The 21,862-nt window shown below is 39.5% G+C and overlaps 1 protein-coding gene across 1 annotated transcript; it reads left to right on the top strand.

The window, feature by feature from the left end:
• The first annotated feature begins 1,072 nt into the window (after nt 1-1,072).
• Nucleotides 1,073-21,142, top strand: smad10a (SMAD family member 10a). Its single transcript, XM_086014344.1, has 13 exons — nt 1,073-1,432; nt 5,394-5,469; nt 8,329-8,569; nt 9,008-9,182; nt 9,285-9,308; nt 9,929-10,141; nt 11,760-12,017; nt 12,318-12,419; nt 12,884-12,937; nt 13,884-14,067; nt 14,156-14,324; nt 15,054-15,192; nt 16,263-21,142. The coding sequence occupies exons 1-13, from the start codon at nt 1,429-1,431 to the stop codon at nt 16,472-16,474; spliced, it is 1,851 nt and encodes a 616-aa protein (XP_085870470.1). The 5' UTR covers nt 1,073-1,428; the 3' UTR covers nt 16,475-21,142.
• Nucleotides 21,143-21,862: the final 720 nt, after the last annotated feature.

Below are 21,862 nucleotides of genomic sequence, written 5' to 3'. Positions count from 1 at the left end.
TGGTCTATCTCTCTTGTGTATTTTGACAAACCCCCCTTCTTTGTATGGCCTTTTTGCAGTGTTCAAACTTCCAAGCATGTTGAAACAAGTGCTTCAAAAATTTTGGGAACAACTGTGTCTACTTTTCTGCCTGACCTTTAAAAAAGAGCAGCAACTTGTGCTTGTGAAGTTCAGTCCCCTTTGGAAAATTCCTGATGGATGTTTGCATGGAGGGAAGTGAAGTACCGCTGAAGATGTGAAGCCTTGCTCAAATGATGCCAAACATATGAGGCAGAATGAGCCTGCAGAACACCTCCCAGCATAGACCAGCATATGAGCTCACAAAATATGCTAGTTTTGCTGTGGATTTGTGCTCCTGCTGCTGTTTTTTTTTCTTGAAGGCTAAGGACTGAAACATCTAAGTACTGCATTTATTAAGATAAGATAAGATAATTCTTGGCACATGCAGCAAATGCTTGTTTGAACGGATAGTATCTTAAACTGTTGAGCAATGCACTTTGATGAAATAGGACTGTAACTGTAAATAAGTAATCCATCTACAATATCTAGTTTCTTTACTGATTGTGATAACAGTGTAAAAAAGTATAGAAATCATTCTATCTTAGTACTGTAATCCTGTTGTAATTGAAATGGCCACGCAGATTTAAAAATTTAGTATCCCTTTGAAAATGTAATGAAGTTTGATGAGCTTTTGGGTGCCTGGTAGAATGACAAAGTAGAAAATACACTGCAGCATTTATTTATTATTGAAGGAAAAAGAGTTACCTTCAAAAACTGTTTTACACTCCAGTCACTGTGTAATAAATCACGATACATAATCAATGCATTAATGATGATGGACCAAAATCAAGTTTCAAGCATGTCCAACTGTTGATTTCTAGCCCACTTCGGGGTACAGTTGTAATTCGCGCCCATGTAAACGTATGTTGGGGGAGCGCTAATCTCAGCGGCGCCACCTTAAAGAAAACAGTCTCGCGGGCCTGTCAATCTCGACGAGCCAGACAGACCCTGGCTGGCAGCGTCGCAGTGAGAGCCGCTTTTTGATTGGGCGAAAGCGACCGCGCGTATGAAACCTGACCCGCTATTGGCTGAAGCATGTCGCGACACTGACGCGCACGATGTCTCCCCTCTATTGTTATTGTGTCGTGCGCGTGAGGAACGGGCAGGATGCACGAGGAGACAGCAAGACTGATAAAATGATAACGCTAGTGTTCGACACTTAAGCTAGCGCAGTCTCGCACATGAGACATTTAAATTATTTAGCTGCAATTCATGCAAGTATCGCCCGTGTGCTAGACAGTGCTAAAACCCAGCTAATGTAGAGGAGAGTAAACATTACTAGCTGCTCAACACCACTCAGTACACTTGAAGCAATTGTCGGACAGCTCAGTGGTCTTTCTGTTCAAGTTCTCCGCTTCTCTCCGTCTGATGTGTAAGTATGATCAATTACATGTGAACGTTTGTCCCACCAGCTGTCGCCTACAATGCAAACAGACGATATAACCTAGATTTGGGAGTGGAAATCGGTCATAATAGCTCGATAAATTTGTTGTCTTGATTTTGAACAAACGCCGCGCTGCTGTCTCAATCTTTCCCGGGTTCATTCCAGGTGATGTTGTGCTCACTACTACAAATTATCTGTTAAACTTCGGGCGTGAATAGTTCACTCTAAAAATGACTAAATGTATATTTGATCATATACGTGACAGTCGGTGTGACTTTAGGTTTCCCGGTAATTATTGATTGAAGTTTTCATTTGGACAACTGTGTCCTCCAGCTGTCGAGCTTGGGGCCTGTAGGATGAACATACACAACACTGTATGTAAGAGACGAGGAGGGGGGCGGGGGCAGCAACGAATACCTGTGACTGTCTGCTACGGAGCCCCAGACATGGCATAAAAACGATGCCAGAATATAGATCATTTGTGACCACAATATATGAATTGGTGGCCACCAAATAGATAAAACCAGCGCAAAAAATAAAACATCATTTCCATGAGCAACTCGGACGACTGGGTAGGCAAATGAAGTGCACCTTTGCTAGACCATACATTTCTCAATGTCCTAAAACTTTTATTATTCCGTCAGTAGCCTGCAATGTCAGGTTTTTTTTTTTTAGCATATCTTTGTAGCACATCCTCAGCATAAAACAAAATCCCCATTCACTATCTTTAGCCCCAGACTTCACCTCTGCCTTTTTTACCAGACTAGGTAAGGTGCTCTTGATTTGATTACCCAACCGTCCAGTATGGAGCCACAGCTACTTCGAGGCCACCGATTATTATTTAATGCACACCTTATATTGTGGACAGAAGTGATTTTTTTTTTTTTTAACCCCTTGATAATGTGTGGAGCTCCGTAGACTGCTACGATACAGCTGTGATGTGCTGGGAATCGTTACATCCTTGTTACATGTTGTAATCAAGTTTTAAGTATTGACTTTAATATAGCTACTGTTCTAAGAATACATTATATTTCACAGACAACAGACATTGAGTATTGTACATGCGAACAATCGATTGCAAAATCATAGCTCCGCCAAAATAATTGCCCAAGTGCTCAGTGTTTATATCTTTGTATAAGCAGCTTTTTTTTTTTTATTGCATCTCGGTATATTGTGTATGTTGTGACCAGATCGTGGACATATACTGTATTATAATTGTATTTTGCTCCACTGCTTTCAAAGGGAATGGTCACATTTTAAAAATAGGGCCTAAGAACCTTGTAAAGAACTTTTTTTTTCATGTGCGAGTACTGTTCTGCTAAAGTATTAGTTTCAGGGCTCCAGAATGCCCCTAAATGGTAGCATGTTGCCCCTAAAATTTAAGACAAATATTTTTTTTCATCCAAATCGCGCACGTGTGATGACTGCTAAATAAATTTCATGATTTTTTTTTTTTTTTAATGCTTGAATATTTTTGGATGGTCCTAAACATTGAACATACGTTCTACATAACAATTCTCATTCAAAAAAGGATTATTCAAAAAAGGAAAAAAAACCCATATCATGATATAAGGGACATATAAGGTATTATAACAACTACATTTTGTTAAATATTTACATAATCAACACTTTGCATTACATACAAATATGTCACTAACAGGATGGAACTCTCTCACATGCAGTCCATGTCTGAACTATCCACCCATAATTAAAATTATTTAAATGCTTACGCTAAGTAAAACAAAAAACTAAACATACCTGTACTGGCGACACTACTTGCAAGTAATTCGTTGCTTTTGGCAATACGTTTTTGCAGCCGCAAAACGTGCTGCTTGTCAGTGAATGTTGCATGGCAAGAATGATGGAAAACAGCATGTGCATGTGCTACAGTAGACTTCTATACACTGTAGCAACGTTTCTCACGATATATAATAACATTTCTTCCGTCTACAAGTACGCTATATTGCATGTTTTGAATTTTTTTATTTGATTTTCATTGTGCTACGCGATCATCGATAGTACAGCGCCTCTCGTTGGTCAAGACCGATCTCTAAGAGCATCTCTGATAGGCTAGGCAGTGCAGTTAATTTATAAAGCGAAATACAATATTGTAAAATAACGTCTTTGAAAAGCCACAGTAGTAAAGTTATATTTTTTCCCAATATTTTAGGTATGACCCACACCACTTTACAGGATCAACAAACAACATCATAAATCCACAGGGCCCACAGACTAAAATAATGGAAACTGAAATTTTTCGGGATCAAAATGTCATCATCGTAAATCCTTTATTAATTGCTTAGTATTAATTTCAACATCTAAAATATGCTAATGATTGCTAACCAATATTGAGACATAAAATAAACTTTACTTGTAACACAAATATGCGCTATGCTTTATCAGGAGGTTTGATGTAATGAACAATGTAAAGTCAGATGAGTGCATGTTCTTGGGAGGTGACTCTCTTCACAAGTTCTGCCTTACTGTATATGTTGCTATTGCCTTGTTGTACTCAGCAGCCAGATAAAGGACAAGTTCTCGATCTCCTGCATATGGACTGGCGTTGGAATAATTTCTGTTATGAATTTGTACTGACATGGACTTGACTTGGGCCTTTGTGGGTTTTTTTTTGTTTGTTTTTTTTCTCCTTTTGTCACACATTTTTCTCCCAGAAACATGCACGTTAGACACAAAATTGCCTGTAGGTGTGAATGTGAGTGTGAATGGTTGTTTGTCCAGTTGTGTTCTGTGATAGCTTTTTTTTTTTTTGCCATCATTTAGGGGTGGGCGATATGGCAAAAATATCATATCACAATTTAAAAAAAATAAAATCCCGATCATAATTTCATCATGATTCTCTTTTTACATCGTTTTATAAATTTGCACATTTCTGACGATTTTCCTCATGTTAAAGATAAAACAGATTTAAAATGTATATAAAACTCTAAAAGAAAAAAAATGACATTTTAAGACAGCTATGCTTTCTGAACAGGTTTTAATTTGAATAGTGACAATTTTTATCAAAACGTGCAGTGAATGTAAACAAAAGGTAACATAACGTAAACATAAATACACAGCTCGTAACGCAGGTCTAGTACTTTGAAGAGTCTTTTAAAGCCCTCGTTTTCCACTGTTTTAATGGGAATCATGTCTTCAACAAGGTAATAAGTCACTGCCTCAGTTACTTCTTTACACTGCTTGCTTTTTTTTCATTTGAAGTGCTCTTGTTAAATGACTGCGTTACCGTGGGTCGCGTTAGCTTGGAGCTAGCGGCTGCCTCTGGCTACCATGTGTCTGATCTCCGTTTGCTTTGGCTGTCGGCGCTGACGTCCCCAACCGAGTCCCTGCAAACTTTGCAAATAACTGGTTTGCGCTTTCTCCTCCGAGAAAAAGCCAAACCAAATCGACACTGTGGATGTGGAGTTTCTTTTCGTGACCAACTCTGATTCGTGGAGACTTTTCGCTATACAAACAAACTGGGAGGCGGGGAGTGTCACGTACGGCCAACAGTGATTGGTTGGTCGGGTGTACGCGTGAGCGGCTTTGTGCCGCCATAGAGCTAAACTGTATAGAATGTGCTATGTAGACGATCAAACGATCTTTCGGCTTTATGAGATCGTGAACACGTTAAACCGCTTAACGATCTAATATCATCATATCGCCCACCCCTACCATCATTGGTACTCTTATGTGAAGTCCCACAAAACATACTGTTGCTTCACATGGTATGTTTGACCTTCTTAAGGTTATAGTTTACAGTATACATAACATATAGCTTAGCTCTGGTTGTGATTGTTTCACACACAGAGGCTCAAGCTATTGTATTGTATCAGTGAAATGACAAAATGTGAGCATATAAAGAATCTTTACATTGATATAATATACCAATAGAATTTTCATTCTGAACATGCGTCTTTTAATGATGCATTTCCATCCACTTTATTAACAGGGACTGATTCAGAACTGGGCCATCATGATCCCAGTGAACCTTCTGGTCACTCATTGGCTGATCAACTTAATACCAGGTAAGCAAGACCACAAACGCTCTATATGGCATTTTCATTTAATCATGTGTTTAAACTGATTTCAAGTTAAATGCACCTGAAGTCATATAATTCCAAATTCAACATTTTAAAAAACATATACTGCAAAAGACTTAACATTTTGATCCGCTAAGGTACATGACATCACTCAAGATGTTAGAATATTGCACAGAAAAATGTTCTTATATAGTATATCGTACTTTGTGGACTACAAGCGACTACTTTTTTCCCCACTCTTTAAACCCTACAGCTTTAAATGTGACACGTTTTTTTTGTTTTATGGTTTTTACTGACGAGCTTCAAGCCGCAAATGGATTTACCCATAATCTCGTAACATCTGATCAATGAAATTACCAAACACCTCACAGTGGACCAATGAAACTGTCCGAGTCTGCCCTCATACTGACTATTCATCAGCCATTTGTTGTTGCAGTGCGCACGCGTGAGGGTGGAGTGGGCTGCCTGAAGAGAGAAATGCGAAAAATTGTAAGCTTAGCAGTGCGCGGCTGTTTAAGGAGCAATTGAGAGCAAAAATAAACAATTTGAGTTGAGTTTAATGAGCATAGGGAACAAGTGCCATAAATACAGTCACTGCAACCCCCGTCTCTGTTGTTTAGAATCACTCGTATTCATAACAAAGGAGTTACACCCTGAAAGACACAAATACTATACGGCGTGTGGCATATGTTTGTGCGGAGGCGCGTTAACCCTAAATGTTGGTAACTTCGCAGACGAGCATAGGTCAGCGGATCTGCCAGAGGCAAAGGTGCGCCGCTGTAGAAATGGTCACAGTGTACTTCAATCACGGCCAATCAAAGTGGCTCCTTTTATTGCCTTTAAACTTCGCGTGGTAGGCACGCACTAGAGTCGATATGAAGTGGGCACTCGGAGATCGATCGTTCATGTGTCCCCCCCAAGCTGTGTCGCACAGTGGAATGATTTAAAAATATAATGTAATGATTCAGAGGGTTTGCGACTGTTTACAAAAATCAGAAAATGTTTTGGGTTTTAACTCATTCACTGCCAGACATTATCTGTCCCTCTTTTACCGTAATGTTTGAAAAAAAAATTGAAAAAAATATCAAGTAAGTTTCTGGGATTGAATGGCTGGACGGGGAAAAAACAAATAAATACATCAATGGCAGTGAATGAGTTAATCATAAACATGTCTTAATTTTGCTACTGAGAGATGGTATGAGGAGAAGTTGCACACACCCGTGGAATTTCTAAATCATGTCCGTTTTTATTCCTCCAAAGTCAATAGAAGCGAGTTATTCACTCAAATAGTTTGCCTTGTTGACTGTTTTATTATCCTTATGTGAATGTTTGGTTGTGGTTTTAATTGAGACCAGATTTTTGCAACTAGAGCGTACTGGCATGGGCATGTGGCCTTGAAGAACCCAGAATCAGCTAACTGAAATATTCACCAAGATAAAGGAAAAGAAGGCTCAGCATTTATTTAGATGATTTCATGTGACTGACTGCCTCTTGTGAATTTTTTTTTCTAGGGAATATGCATTTGTAAATTGCAATAAGAAAATATCCGAGAGCAAATGTAACCTTCTACACAGTTCTACAGCTTTCATTTTTGCCAGCATGGAAAGGGCTTTCTCATGCAAACATGCTCAGAGGTGTCCTGAATGTGCAGTTGGCTGATTATATGTTTGGGGTCCTTCCTATCAGTCTGCGATTTGTTTGGGTTTGTTCACGTCTGGAACAATAATAGCTGCTGTGCACGACTTAACCCCAAATGACATTTAACACATACCGTAATTTATCTCAATTTGCCATCTAAATCGCTGACTTTAGACCTAAATGCTAGGGATTTGTTTGAATGACGGTTGAGTTCATTGTCGTGAAAACCATTCGTCGACGTTTTTCGAGGAGCAGTAGAACCAAGATAAACTTAAACAGGAAATAAGTCAGCATCTTGCCTGAATATATTATCCAACATGTCAACAGTGGTATAAATAAGCAATGTTCTGTGTTTGTTCGAGGTGAATGATTGTCAAATATTTTACACCAAGTACCACCTCCAAAAATTCTAACTTTGCTCTCTAATAAGTCAATAATAAGTGCTTCTCAAAAACGAGACGTAAGGTTTTATTCTGAAAAAGTACATTTACTAGTATTGTAAGCCACTGTAACTTTGTGCACAATTTGAACATTTAAAACATAGTCAACCCAGAAATATTCTTGACAAGAATATGTTCTATGCAGGCCCACTAGTCAAAACACGGCATTCTGATTTATATTGCATTTGTGGAATATGAGTTAAGCAGCAAAATCTAGCCATCTCAGGGGGAGGCCATTTTGTCACTTGCTGTCGACTGAAAATGACAGCACAGTTGCTCAGGTAACAACCAATCATGGCTCAGCTTCAGAAAACTGGTGAGCCGTGATTGGTCGTTACCTGAGCCCTGAGCAACTGTGATGTCATTTTCAGTTGACAGAAGTGACAAAATGGCCGCCCCCTGAGCTAGCTAAAAACGGGTGGATTAAATCTTATTCCACAAATGCAATACTTATCAGAATGCCGTGTTTAGACTAGTGGAAGGAAGCACATAGAACATATTATTTCAAAGAATTTTTGGGAATTTATTTTAGCAATACACACATCTACTTAATGATTTAATGAAAGTGTTTAGCACATAAAATGAATAGAAATTGACCTATATAAAGGTTTTCAAAAGAAATCCCTGCACACATTCAAGGACATTTTTTCGCCAAGTGTAGAAGCTAACACATGATGGTTTCCTCCAATTTTCTCTGTAGGTGTTTTGGTGTGGGATCCTACTACTTTTGACCATGTAATGTCATTCTTTTGTGTCATTGCGGCAGCATTATGTCAGTGAACCCTCCGAGTAGCAATGACGCCTGCCTCAGCATCGTCCACAGCCTCATGTGCCATCGGCAGGGCGGCGAGAACGAGGGCTTTGCTAAGCGGGCCATTGAGAGCCTGGTCAAGAAGCTGAAAGAGAAGAAGGACGAGTTGGACTCGCTCATCACTGCTATCACCACCAATGGCGTCCATCCGAGCAAGTGTGTCACCATTCAGAGGACGCTTGATGGACGACTACAGGTTAGTCGCTATGACGTCATGTCAGCTGTCGCACTTGCTTTATACAGAAGAGATAGTTGTACACTCATGTTTTGTCGAGTGTTTTCGGGTTTTTGTACGATGTTTTAGAACTTGAACTGTACAATTTATCTGGTTCACTGATACATAGTGCCGATTGAGGGAATACCACGCTAATGTAGAGTCACGGGGGCACATATCGTTGCTGTCCTGTGAAAAACACGTATCTCCAATTTTGGAAACTTTTTACATTTTCACTTTAATGCCATGTCTGTAACGCGGAAAGAGGATTCATGTAAAAAATAAGAAAATGGAAAAAAAAAATGGAGATGAATGTTTTTCACATGACAGCGACGATATGTAACTTGCTCTAGATTGCCTGTCAGTCTTTGGAGTAGAGTAAATAAATGTGGTGTGTGTTCATTTTGTGTTACTTCTCAGGTGGCAGGGAGGAAAGGTTTTCCTCATGTGATTTACGCACGGCTGTGGCGCTGGCCTGACCTCCACAAAAATGAACTCAAGCATGTCAAGTTCTGCCAGTATGCCTTTGACCTGAAGTACGACAACGTGTGTGTAAACCCCTACCATTATGAGAGGGTGGTTTCTCCAGGCATTGGTAAGTGCAAAATATCTTACCACGAAGGCACCATTTTTGGCATTGGCAAATTGGTTTACTTTGGTCTTTAAAGATGTTTTGATTTTCTGTCCCCTTTGACAGTTGGCCTCAGTCTTCACAACACAGGTAAATTCCAGTTTAGAGAAATAAATTATGATCCACCAGATACAGTAAATACGCTGCGAATGTGGTATGTGGTTATAGAGTGGAGGCTTGAAATTAGCAGTTTCGCATCTCAGTTTGCGAGTCAAAATTTGCATTATGCACTTCATCAAAACACAATGAATAGCTAGCCGAGAATCACAGACTAAGAAGTTTTTCCCAATAATTGAATGGCGGAAGCAGTCCCAGAAAGCTTTGCTGGGCTGGATGCACGTGTTGGGGCGTAACGCGTTTACGTCACTTATATGCGCCATTAGTGGAGCTACAGGCAGGGCCGCAGGGGCACTGGCCCCCCTCTGAAATATGCTTTGAAATTGCCCCACTGAAAATGTTTCCAGACAAGAAAATGCTGTATGCTAATTTTCAAAATGTGATTTTTTTAAAAAATATCAATAAAAACTGTTGACTATATAAAAAAGGGGAAAAATCCTTCATTATACTATCATATTTTTATTGCTTAGTAAAATAATTGCTTCAGGCCACTGTGATGAACCTGCAAAATCAGAAATACTCCTCAAAATTAGAAAGTTGTTCCTCAAATTAACTCATCATTTGTCTCAGTGAATCTCTGTTAAATCCTACAGCGCCACCCGGTGGTCTGATCAAAGAAGAATACATCCATGACTGTATACAAATGGATCTCCCACCTGGGATGCCACTATCTGACCACCAAGCAACGCTTAAGATGCCTCCTCCAGACCACTATGGCCAACCCCTGCCTCCTCCCCATCTGTCGTCCGAGCCTCATGGACCCCCACCGGTGACCAGATACACACAGCTGCCTGTCTCGCCCAAAGGTTAGCTGTGCCTTAGACAGGGAGGGTTTACATTGGGGAGATATCCACTGTCTTTTTTTTTTTTTTTTACATTGACAGATTCTATTGATCTGCGTGTTTGGTTTCATATCATGATAAAAATATATTTTCGTCATATGTTGTGGAACTGGGGCAGATCGTTACGATAGTGGTTTGGAGGTCTTCCTCACAGTTCTAATGTTGATTCTGGGCTCAGGCCTTCTTGTGCGCCATTTGCATGTGTTCCCTGTGCTTGCGTATTTTTTTCCCTGTGATATTCCGGCTTCTTCCCACATTCCAAAAACATCCAAATTAGCTATTAATGAAACATATTGCCCATTTTTGTAGATTTTGAAAATGATTCGGTTCCCTGAAAATTTATTTTTGTGAACATTGTAAATCCTGAGCGGCAGGTGCGTCAAAACGCTACTTACCTAAGTGTAAGCTTTTTCGCTGCCGTGGAAGCGATGATTAGTGATTTATGCTATGTATACACCAAATGCAAAGCGAACGTTTACCTTCACATCATGTTTAGCCACATTATAAGCTTATAAGTAGCGGAGGCTTGGCAAAATATCGCGCAACAACGATTCCCCAATACAAATGTGGGCTACAATTTGGACATTTCACACTGAGCAGTGCGTACGAAATGGGATACAAAGACATAATCAACATGCATTACCGCGATTGGACAGTAGGGTGCAAATCTCTACCTTCCGGCAAATTCATTATACCTTATGACCATACCGTCTATACCTCGCACTCCAGATGACTTTGGGCAAGAGGGTGGTACACCCTGGTCTTTTTGCCAGACACTCGCAATTATGTTAAGATATATTGAGGAAAAAAATGCTAAAAAAAAATCATCATGAAAAAAAAAAAAAAAAAAGTTTTCAGAACGCATCTGTATAAAAAATTATTAATACCCATTCCAATATGGACTTGGTAATATAATAAACTCTATTTCAATATTATTGGTAATCCTTCCTGTTTAAAGATAAAAAAAAAAAATATATATTTTAAAAAGTCTATTATTATTACTGTTGTTTTTGTTGATGTTGTTATTAATTGTAGATGATTAATTCAGTTGTGGATTGGCATATAATGGTAGTGACTATTGCAGATTGATTTAATTGTTTGGACAGAAGAGCAGAATGTCTGGAAGAGAGCGACAGTACTGTCGTTTGTTGTCCATGGCAGGTTATTCCAGTGGAAAAGTCAGTGAAGCCTTCTCAACTTGTCATACTCGTGTTGATATAAGAGTTGAATTAGCCAATTCCAAATTTTTTCCTCTCTTACATCATCTACTTGGTATTATGTTTGTTAAAGTCATTAACAAACCCTGAGTGAGCTACAAGCTTCTACATGATATTCTATTGATTTGACAGTAAAAGTAAATGAGGGGAATTAATATAGATTAACATAGATGAAGGAAAAAACTAAAGAATGTGTCGACTAACGATTATTGCATCAGAGTGAAATAATTACTAAAACCTGACAACTGTCATATTATGTTTCCATTGGTTATGGAAGTTTAAAAAAAGAGCTGAAAATAACACGCATTTTGCGTTCCATTCTGATACTTTGCATTAGTCACGTTGTTGCGCTTTCTCCTCCGCAGTGTCAAACTCCGGCCCCATGCTGCCACTCCAGGCCAGCCACGTTGATGGCCGCCCTCAGACCGCTTCTCCACAGGTTCAAGTTATGAGTCAAGCGCCACACTCGCCGACTCCAAATCAGCCCCAATCTCAGCAACAAGGTGCGCAGCCACCTCAACCTCCACACCCACAACAATCCTCTCTACCTCCTCCTCAATCCCATGGACAGAATGGATACAGTAGCAGCAGCAAGCATTCTCAGAGCCAAGCTGCCTTCCACAGTGAGTTGTGTATTATGTACATAATACTGTGTATTTACAGTATACTCACAAGGCATTTCATTACTTTAGGCATAATGATCGCCTCTTTATTGCATTTTACCCACACTGCCCCCACTGTAGCGCAGATTTTTTTTCGTGGAATGTACTTGTCACGGAAATCTTTATCGCAAAAAAAATGTGCGGTTTATAGCTAGAGTGAGTTTTTATCACTTGCATCGGTTCTGTATTGCAGGTATTGTGAATAGCGGAATAATCAATAACACAGAGCAATGTTGTGCTTTTTGCTTTCCTGTAATGCAGCAGTGTGGACGGGCAGCAGCACAGCCTCCTACACTCCAATAGGACCCCTGCAAAATGGGCGTGGTCACCAGCCAACTTCCCTTCACCATCCAAACCAACATTGTGAGATGAGCCTCAAATTCATCCTTCCATTTTATGTACTGTTTATGCTCGTTAGGGCTGCGAGTTACTTGAGCCTGGAGCAGAAAATAATGTAGAAGCCAAAATGGAGGGAATGGACAAGTTTCACACAGACATGTTCAAACGGAGATTCAGACCAACGTGTTTACCACTTTACCGCCTCGCTGGCATTCCATGCTATCTCTAAAATAGATATTTGCCTTAAATAACAGTCTATGGAAGCCTTGAACTGTAGGAAATGTATAACAACTGACCACATAATTTATATGTAGTATAGCTTAAATCTCTATATTTTACAGTATATTGATTGTGTAAGAAAAAATGGTTCTATTCTGTGTTATAGCAAAAAAAAAAAAAAAAAAAAAAAAGGGAATATGTGTGATACCCACACAGGGCTAATTTTTATGTTTTCTTGCTCGGAATTAAAAAAACAAAATTCTTTACAGGGTCTCAGCATCATGGTTCAACCTCTTTCCCGCCTTCTGTATCCAATCATCCAGGTTAGAGACAAGTACAGTAAAGTTGTTGTTTTAAATGGCCTATATCATGCTAAATCAACCTTTTTTTTTTTTTTTTAAACTTTTAGTCATGTTAAAATTATAATTTGGTTTGTGAAATATGAGTTAAAATCCACCCGCTTTTAGCTATCTCAGGGGGCAGTCATTTTGTCACTTGTGTCGACTGAAAATGACATCACAGATGCTCGGGGGTCAGATAACGACCAATCATGTGTCAGCTTCAGAAAACAGGTGAGCCATGGTTGGTCGTTACCTGAGCCCTGAGCAACTGTGATGTCATTTTCAGTTGACAGAAGTGACAAAATGGCCGCCCACAGAGATGGCTATAAATGCGTGGATTAACTCTTATTCCACAAACACAATATTTATCAGAATGCCTTGTTTCAACTAGTGCGCCTGCATAGAACATATTCTTGAAAAAAATATGTTTGGGTTGACTTCCCCGTTAAAACTGCTGCAATTCCTATACGTAAATAAACCGCTAGCTAAATGATGACATATTAGCATTAATTCACTAACGTTAGCTTCATTGTCAAGCGCTATATGTCAGCCATATTGTGTTGCCACACACATTTGCATGCATATGGATGAATAGTACATCAATACTGCATAAAGATTGCCACTTGACTCTGGATTGAGGACGTAAGGCTTCACAATATGTTCCCGCGTCTTTATTACGAATTATTATTTCGTTGGCGTCAGAAAGGGTTAGAAAAAATAGCCATTAAAGTAACTCCTATTTCATAAGAAATTCGATTGTCCCACTATGCCAAAGGTAATATATAATCATATATATGCCTATACTTAACTGTGGAAATCCTAAAATAGCATGATATGGACCCTTTAAAGCCCCATTTAATCCCCATTCCCTCTCTGTGAATTGAACGTAAGGTTGACTGATCACTGCATGATTTTATCCTCTGGGCAGGGCCAGAGTTTTGGTGCTCCATCTCCTATTTTGAAATGGACGTTCAGGTGGGTGAGATGTTTAAGGTGCCCTCCAGCTGCCCTGTTGTGACTGTGGATGGTTATGTCGACCCATCGGGAGGTGACCGCTTCTGTCTCGGCCAGCTGAGTAACGTTCATCGCACGGATGCCAGTGAGAGAGCTCGGTATGGATTTTTATAGATTTTATAATCCTCCATTTTTCAGATGATGTCACTCTTATTTTACCTCAGTTTTATTTCCTTCCTGTTCCAGGTTACACATCGGTAAAGGGGTGCAGCTGGAGTGTCGTGGCGAGGGCGACGTGTGGATGCGGTGTATGAGTGATCATGCTGTGTTCGTACAGAGCTACTATCTTGACAGGGAGGCGGGGCGAGCCCCAGGTGACGCTGTGCACAAGATTTACCCGGGAGCCTACATCAAGGTCTGAATGTAGCTTTTGTACTCCTGTCACGTGTTTATGGACACGTTCGCTTTTTCCTTTTAGAATCAATGTAATCAATCACAATTCAAAGAATCAATCAATATAAGTACAGTGTCTTGCAAAAGTTTTAGCCCCCCTTGAGCTTATTGTCTTTTTGCCGATTTCAGGTTTCAAACATAAAAATTTGTTTTTTGGGGTGAAGAATCAACACCAAGTGGGGCACAATTGGTGAAGTAGAAAAGTGGTAGGGGGGCAAAATTATTCACCCCCTTTTCTCTCAGTGCAGCCAACTCAATGCGGATGTTCCCTGATGATTTCTCTCCACAGGACAATTATTAGTCAAAAATCTGGCCTTTATGGAAGAGTGTTAAGAAGCAAGCCATTTTCTCAAAGCAAAAAAAATCCCATTTGGAGTTTGGCACAAACCACCTGGGAGACACAACAAACGAGAGCAAAATGTGACTTTTCGGGCTAAATGGAAAATGTTATATTTGGCGTAAAAGTAACACCGCACATCACCCCTGAACACATCACATCCAATTTCCTATCTTTTTGTTTGAAACCTGAATGTGACAAAAGGTCAAAATACATTTGGAGTACGTATACTATATGACACAAACAGCATTTACTGAACCATCTATACTTGTAGCTGTTCACTTAAATCCATAGAAGATGGGAGTAAGAGTGTGTGTAGGGTTATGTTAATGTAAAGTTGCTTGTGTTTGTTAGGTGTTTGACCTACGACAGTGCCACAGACAAATGCAGCAGCAGGCTGCGACTGCTCAGGCCGCCGCTGCTGCACAAGCAGCTGCAGTGGCAGGAAACATACCCGGACCGGGCAGTGTTGGGGGCATAGCACCTGCAGTCAGTGAGTATACTCAAACCTTGGTGGATTGGATGCTATAAGACACGAGAATATATATTTGTGTGTCATTTTACATTTGAAATCGATGAACTACATATTTTCATCCATTACCTCTCCAATGTACTGTCAGCCCCATTAAGAATGAATATTCAACCTTGAATTACATTTTTTTTTCTCCCATAACCAAACTCGTAACTTAATGTACTTGTACATGTACATTGAACCGCCCCCTTCATCGGCGGGGTTACGTTCCAGACCACCCCGGCAATAAGGGAAATCAGCAATATAGAAATGCTTTATACTCAATACACGTTTTTAGAGCATTTATCTGACTTCATCTTTTAAAGGTCTGTAAACACAAACACACACTTTACACTTAAATAAGTCAACCCAAAAAAATTCTTACCAAAAATATTTTCCTAGCAGTCCCACTAGTCTAAACACGTCATTCTGATTAATATTGCGTTTGTAGAATATGAGTTAAGCACTGAAATCCACTCGTTTTTGTACATCTCAGGGGGCGGCCATTTTGTCACTTGCTGTCGACTGAAAATGACATCACGGTTGCTCAGGGCTCAGGTAGCGACCAATCTTGGCTCAGCTTCAGAAAACAGGTGAGCCGTGATTGGTCGTTACCTGAGCCCTGAAACACTGTGATGTCATTTTCAGTTGACAGCAAGTGACAAAATGTCAGCCGCCTGAGATGGATAAAAAACAGGTTGATTTTGTTGCTTAACTCATATTTCATATTAATCAGAATGCCTGGTTTCAACTAGTGGGGGGCTGCATAGAACACAATCTTGAAAAAAATATGTTTGGGTTGACTTCCGCTTTAACTTATCATCTCACAATATACATCAATAACCATGCCTAAAGATTTACATAATAAAATTAACCTACAGTACAGCCTTCCTTTTGGTGACCTTAAAAAGCAGGATTACAACAGAAAACAGTATTTGCATTTTTGTTATTCTTTCAAATTGAGTCTGAAATTAAATAAGTGTGCCCCCATCTAGTGGTCAAAAGTGGAATCACAGTGTACCTAATTGATTCAAAACTATCCTCACTTACAGGTCTGTCTGCAGCAGCAGGGATCGGAGTGGATGACCTTCGGCGACTATGTATCTTGCGTCTCAGTTTTGTCAAGGGCTGGGGGCCCGACTATCCCCGGCAGAGCATCAAACACACGCCGTGCTGGGTGGAAGTCCACCTTCACCGCGCTTTGCAGCTTCTGGATGAGGTGTTGCACACGATGCCATTGGCCGATCCTGGGCCTGCTAACTGAGAATCGTTATGCTGAAATCTAACATCTGGATGATTTGAATGTGCGCACACAGATCCAATCCGTCAGATATTTGTGCTTTGTACCAAATAGCTTCTTCAAAAGAAAGGAATTCCAATGATAATTCAAAAAGACAAATTCAAATGACCAACAGCACCCACTGCTTGTAACAATCAATTTACACCGCGCTCTAGACCGACCCACACACACCACATATTCTCACGTATTATGATATCAGACAACATGGAGACAGCACTGCATTTTGTAGATTCCTACGCTCCACTGACATACCACACAAAAACTAAAAAAAGAATTAAGAAATGTATTTTGAGATGACAACAGGACAACGTATGCTATAAAACTGCTCTAAAGTGTACCGGCAAAATCACAATGCAGTTGGGGATAAGACACGTTATTTTTATAAATTCATTCCAAACTGTGAGTGATATTTTGTCGATACACTAACACACAGAATAAAAACACGAATGAAAACGTGGATGCTTTATCATCTAAAACTCCGCGCCGCAGAATCCCACAAGTCCCTTTACGCACTTTCAATTTTCTCTCTTTGGATCGGCATCGTGCAGTCGCATCAGTTTGAATTGAAGGTATCGAATAATGCCGGGTTTTTCGCAGGAGTCCAAATCACAATTGAGTACCTCTGGAAAAGAATGTCTGAAGACAAACGGCGTTATTTTTCTCTTTATGTCGTACGAACAACTGAAGTGATGTGTAAATGTGGATATGGGAAGCAAGTGTTTTGTCACCTCTGTGCTTGTACCGTGCTCGTCACTGTCTGTTGACCCAAACGCTAGCTTGTTGCTCCTCTTAGTACGCTCTGCTCAAGTATATATCTATTTTTTGTCATACCAAAAGACTAAAAAGCCAAAAACATTTAGCTTTAAAGTGGTGTTGTTGGTCTTCGTAATGAACCAGTGCTACCCTGTATTTAACCAAATGTTTGGTGTGAATCACCAAAGCTGGAATACCTCATAGTTCACGACTAGTTTTTCCACCAAAACTGCTCATTTCATCACTGACTTGACTTCAAAATCCAGGACGGCTCGATTAAAATTCTCTCCGTACTTACTAGGGATAGACCGATTATCGGCCGGGCCGATTATTGGCGCCGATATTCGTCACTATGCCGAATATCGGTATCAGCCTTTTAAGACAACCTGACGGCCGATAACAAATCAATTTAAAATTGTGTTAACTTTCAAGGAACTATTTATTTACATTCTCAGTTAACTTTATAAAACATTCTACTGACCCTGGGAACACTCAGCACCTGTCATTTTGATGTAGAACTTTATTTATTGTAGAAAACTATAGGGAGCCATTGTTTACGTTTTCATTTAACATTTTAAGACATGCTCATGATGCTGGGAGCTCCCTGAAATTTGGTAGTATTTCACAAAAAAAGATGTCTAATAATAATAATATTAGACGCCAATATTTTACTTTTGACCAAAAATGAATATCGGCATCCTTGACTACTAATAATCGGTCCTGAAAAAAAAAAAATATCGGTCTATCTCTAGTAGGCTACTTACCCAGTTTACACGGGTGTGATACATACAGTATTGTTTCTTTCTTACCGGAAGTTACTCTGCAGCATCACAGATGTAGGAAAGAGTACTAATCTGATCATTAATGTTTGGCAAGTGACCGCCAACACCAGAGACAGAAGCCTCAGCGCTTGTCTTGTCTTACCAAAAATTTGCTTGTAACACCAGTGCCTTTCTAGCTCAACACTTTCTCTTACGGAGTGTTTCTTTCAAGATTATTTGAACTCTGGTGTGTTTCCTTCGCTTAAATGGTATATTAGAGGACACCGACTACAGTGGTGACTTGAGATAAGAGTTCAGTATGTTCCGTGTCCGTGCTGGGACTACTTGTATCTCAAATCATCTTTTCCCATTGAGATGCTATTAATTCCTTCCGTTGCATCAAACAGTCATGATAATTAAATACAGTTAAAAACAATGCAAACAATTTCATCACACTGCATCAACTGAATGGCCATTGTGTCTTCTGTCTTTCGTCAGCTCGTCATACTGCACTATTATTAGTCGTTCTTCTCAGAGGATAACAAATGTATGACTGAGTACTGTTATGGATATTGTCTTTCGGATAAAGAGGCCGCTGTCGTCTTGGTTTAGGTCACTCAGAATCAGAAATGCATGATCCATTGTGATCTCTCAGGTACGTTACAGACACATGTTTACACGATTTCAATAAAAGCTGGCGTCTGTCTGTACACCCACAAAATATCGGCGGCAAAAACAAATCCAATATATGCTCTGTAAAACCTGCGTTTTTACTTTGCGCCTGCGCTATTCTAAACAATGCATTCTGATTAATATTGCGTTTGTGGAATATGAGTCAAAATCCACCCGTTTTTAGCGATCTTAGGGGGCGGCCAATTTGTCACTTCCGTCGATTGAAAATGACATCACAGCTTCTTAGGTAACGACCAATCACGACTCACCTGTTTTCTGAAGCTGAGCCATGATTGGTCGTTCTCTGAGCCCTGAGCAACTTCGATGTCATCATCAGTTGACAGAAGTGACAAAATGGCCGCTCCCTGAGCTAGCTAAAAACGGGTGGATTTCTCATATTCCACAATCGCAATATTAATCAGAATGCCGTGTTTAGACTAGTGGGCCTGTACAGAACATATTCTTGAGAAAAAATATGTTTGGGTTGACTTCACTTTAACATAATTAAGTGCGGTCCACCCTCAAGAGGGGGTTTATTTAACGCCAAAAATTAATTAAAAAAAATAATAATACCGATTCAGTATACTTTTCCCATGAAATATTGGGAGCGGGCAACCCCCACCCCCCCAAAATAAAAATAAAAAGTTGAAATAAAATTTGCAAATATACAGGGGACAAACCACGAGTATGCAGGGGTCCACTGTAATTGAACATATAGCAAACAATTACATAAGCAAAGAATAATACAAGTACTATTAAAGGTCGAGTTTGCACAGTCTTGAATCTGCTAGCAAGATTTGAATGTAGCCTCACTCCACTCCTTCTCTGCATCTCCGCCAAAAAAAATGCTCTGCGCTTACTACTACGGAAAAAAAAACAACGAAATGTTACCGGTTTGATGTATTTTTTGTAATATGAAAAACATAAGAGAGGCAAACATAAGAAAGGTGAAAGAAAACTTTTATTACTAACAGTAGTTAAACAACCGGGCCGAGAAACTTTAAGTCTGCCTTGAATTTAAGCAAATAACTCATACATCTCCATATAATAGTAGTTATAGTTTAACATCAAAAAAATTATAGGTTCTAAAATATTTTCCACAGTCACTTTCAGATAAACTATGATATAACAGGCGCTTTCAGCTTTACTAACACTATGCAGCCACACTGCACATTTCAACCAATTTGGCTCCCCTTTGAGGAAGGAAACACATCAGAGTTCTGCTAAAGTGCTCCAAGCACAGGAGCTGCAAGATTCTGTCGTGACTCTTAACTTGTAGTTGTGGTTTCCGCCAGACTATGAAGGGCACAGGCTCTAATCCAAAGCTAAAAGGGCCACGTGGTTACGTTGTTGCATGAACTTGGTCCAAAAAAAAAAAAAAAAACCAAGAAAAATGCACCAATTAGTGTTCTTGCAGAGTAAAGGAGGTTATGGTTAGACTTTTAGTCTGATGGGAAATCAAATCAGCTGCTTTTCCAAGATGAGCCCATTAACATAATATGCATCTTTGTGATTTGTGCCTTTTGTTGTCAAGAGTACATGCGCCAAAACACTGGATTGTAATACAGTTTGGTTTGTCTTCTCTTCTGTTACCATTCCTGTTGTTGAATGCGTGATTTGGGTTTCACCAAGTTAAGATGACATCTTGTGGTTCCCTCAGGTATCTAAAATCATTCAATGTCAAACTGCTTTATAGAAATAGAATTATTAAGAGTGCCCATTGTATCAGAGTAGTGTAATTTATTGCCTTAGTCTTTTGTGAGTGTAAAATATAACTAAGCTCATTTTACATCTACAGTATAACATTACCCATATTCAGGGAAGTAGAAGTGTTCAAGAAGGTGTCCTCAGCAAGTGAGCAAATGTATTGCTTTCTTTTTTTTTTTTTTTTACCATTGCCATCAGATCACATTAACATCACCATTCCCTTCTTGTGTGTTTTCACTTTGTATTTGGGGAACAATGTTGGTGTAAAGTTGCAGTTTGCAACTACTAAAACCAAGCTTCAGTGTCATCATATGCGTAATGCTTTAAGGATTTGTATTGTGTATTCTCCATAATTAAAGGGAGTCAGAACAATGTCCATTTTAAAGTTTTTATTTATTTCTGATTAACGGTTCTGTATTTTGTCTGTACATAGTTCTCAATTCCCCTTAAGTGAACAATCACTTTACTAATACCTGCCACCAATGTTGTGGAAATGTTTATAATGTACGACTGCTGATTTTACTCCAATCTCAAGGCCAGTTCAGTATCTTCGTTGAAGTTAAGTTTCTTTCAGATCCAAAACATGTCATGTCCCGACATGGAAACAACACTGCACACACAATGATTGATCCATGTGATGGTTTGATTGTGTTACACTAGCATCTGTCTTCACTATATATAGTACTCTATGTATCAGTATGAAATACGTTGTAATAAAAGCACCAATATTCCACCACAATGCAAAACGTTCATTTGAAATTATTTGAACCACTTCTCGATATTTGGCTACATTTACATTTCATGGTTAGGAAGGAAGCGTGGGTCAAAGATTGATACTGTACATTCTTTTGCCAACTGTAGTGAAAGTATTTAAGCATATTCTTTAAAGTTATTATTTTTCTGTTCAGTTTTAGTTTCTTTTCAAACACTGGATCGGTTTAGTATTTTATCAGATGGTTAACAATTTGGATTATGTTTTAGAGTGTGAGCGACCTACGACGTTTCGACTTCACGACGCCCGTGCCTTTTTCCTCTTTTCGTTTGTCCCCAGCACCATTGTGACTTATGTTTACATGCAGTCAATATTCGGTTTAAGGTCAAAATTCCGATTTCTGAAACATTCTAAATATCCCGTTTACATGAATGAGCGGACAGAGTTGCTGTGTTGAATTTGAATAAGACACCATGACGGCGACGCACGGCGTCGTGGCCGAAATGGACGTCATTTCCGCGCGTTACTTTCAGTTCAACTGTAAATTAAACACTTGATATTCATGTCACTCACCACAAGAATGAAGCAGCCGGTTTCCTCCTCGCTACAAAAGTGTGCTTTTGTGGTGCGTCTCTGAACTTGTTTACCTCTGCTTGGGTATTTGCGGTGGTTGCGCGCCAATCACCGCATTTCCGCATTCAATCACACCTGTACAGCATCTTATGTTTTTATTTTAATGTGTTTTCG

The sequence above is a fragment of the Filicampus tigris genome, chromosome 18 (genome assembly GCF_054856515.1).
Source record: "Filicampus tigris isolate MCC_2025a chromosome 18, RoL_Ftig_1.0, whole genome shotgun sequence".
Classification (NCBI taxonomy): domain Eukaryota; kingdom Metazoa; phylum Chordata; class Actinopteri; order Syngnathiformes; family Syngnathidae; genus Filicampus; species Filicampus tigris.
This window is presented reverse-complemented; position numbering and strand designations above follow the sequence as displayed.

Bases quoted from the DNA above. Each gene is read 5' to 3' on its own strand.
- smad10a (XM_086014344.1), top strand. The intron at 9,309-9,928 runs GTAAATTCCAGT...TAAATCCTACAG, and splicing joins CCTCAGTCTTCACAACACAG to CGCCACCCGGTGGTCTGATC. The intron at 12,938-13,883 runs GTTAGAGACAAG...TCCTCTGGGCAG, and splicing joins TTCTGTATCCAATCATCCAG to GGCCAGAGTTTTGGTGCTCC.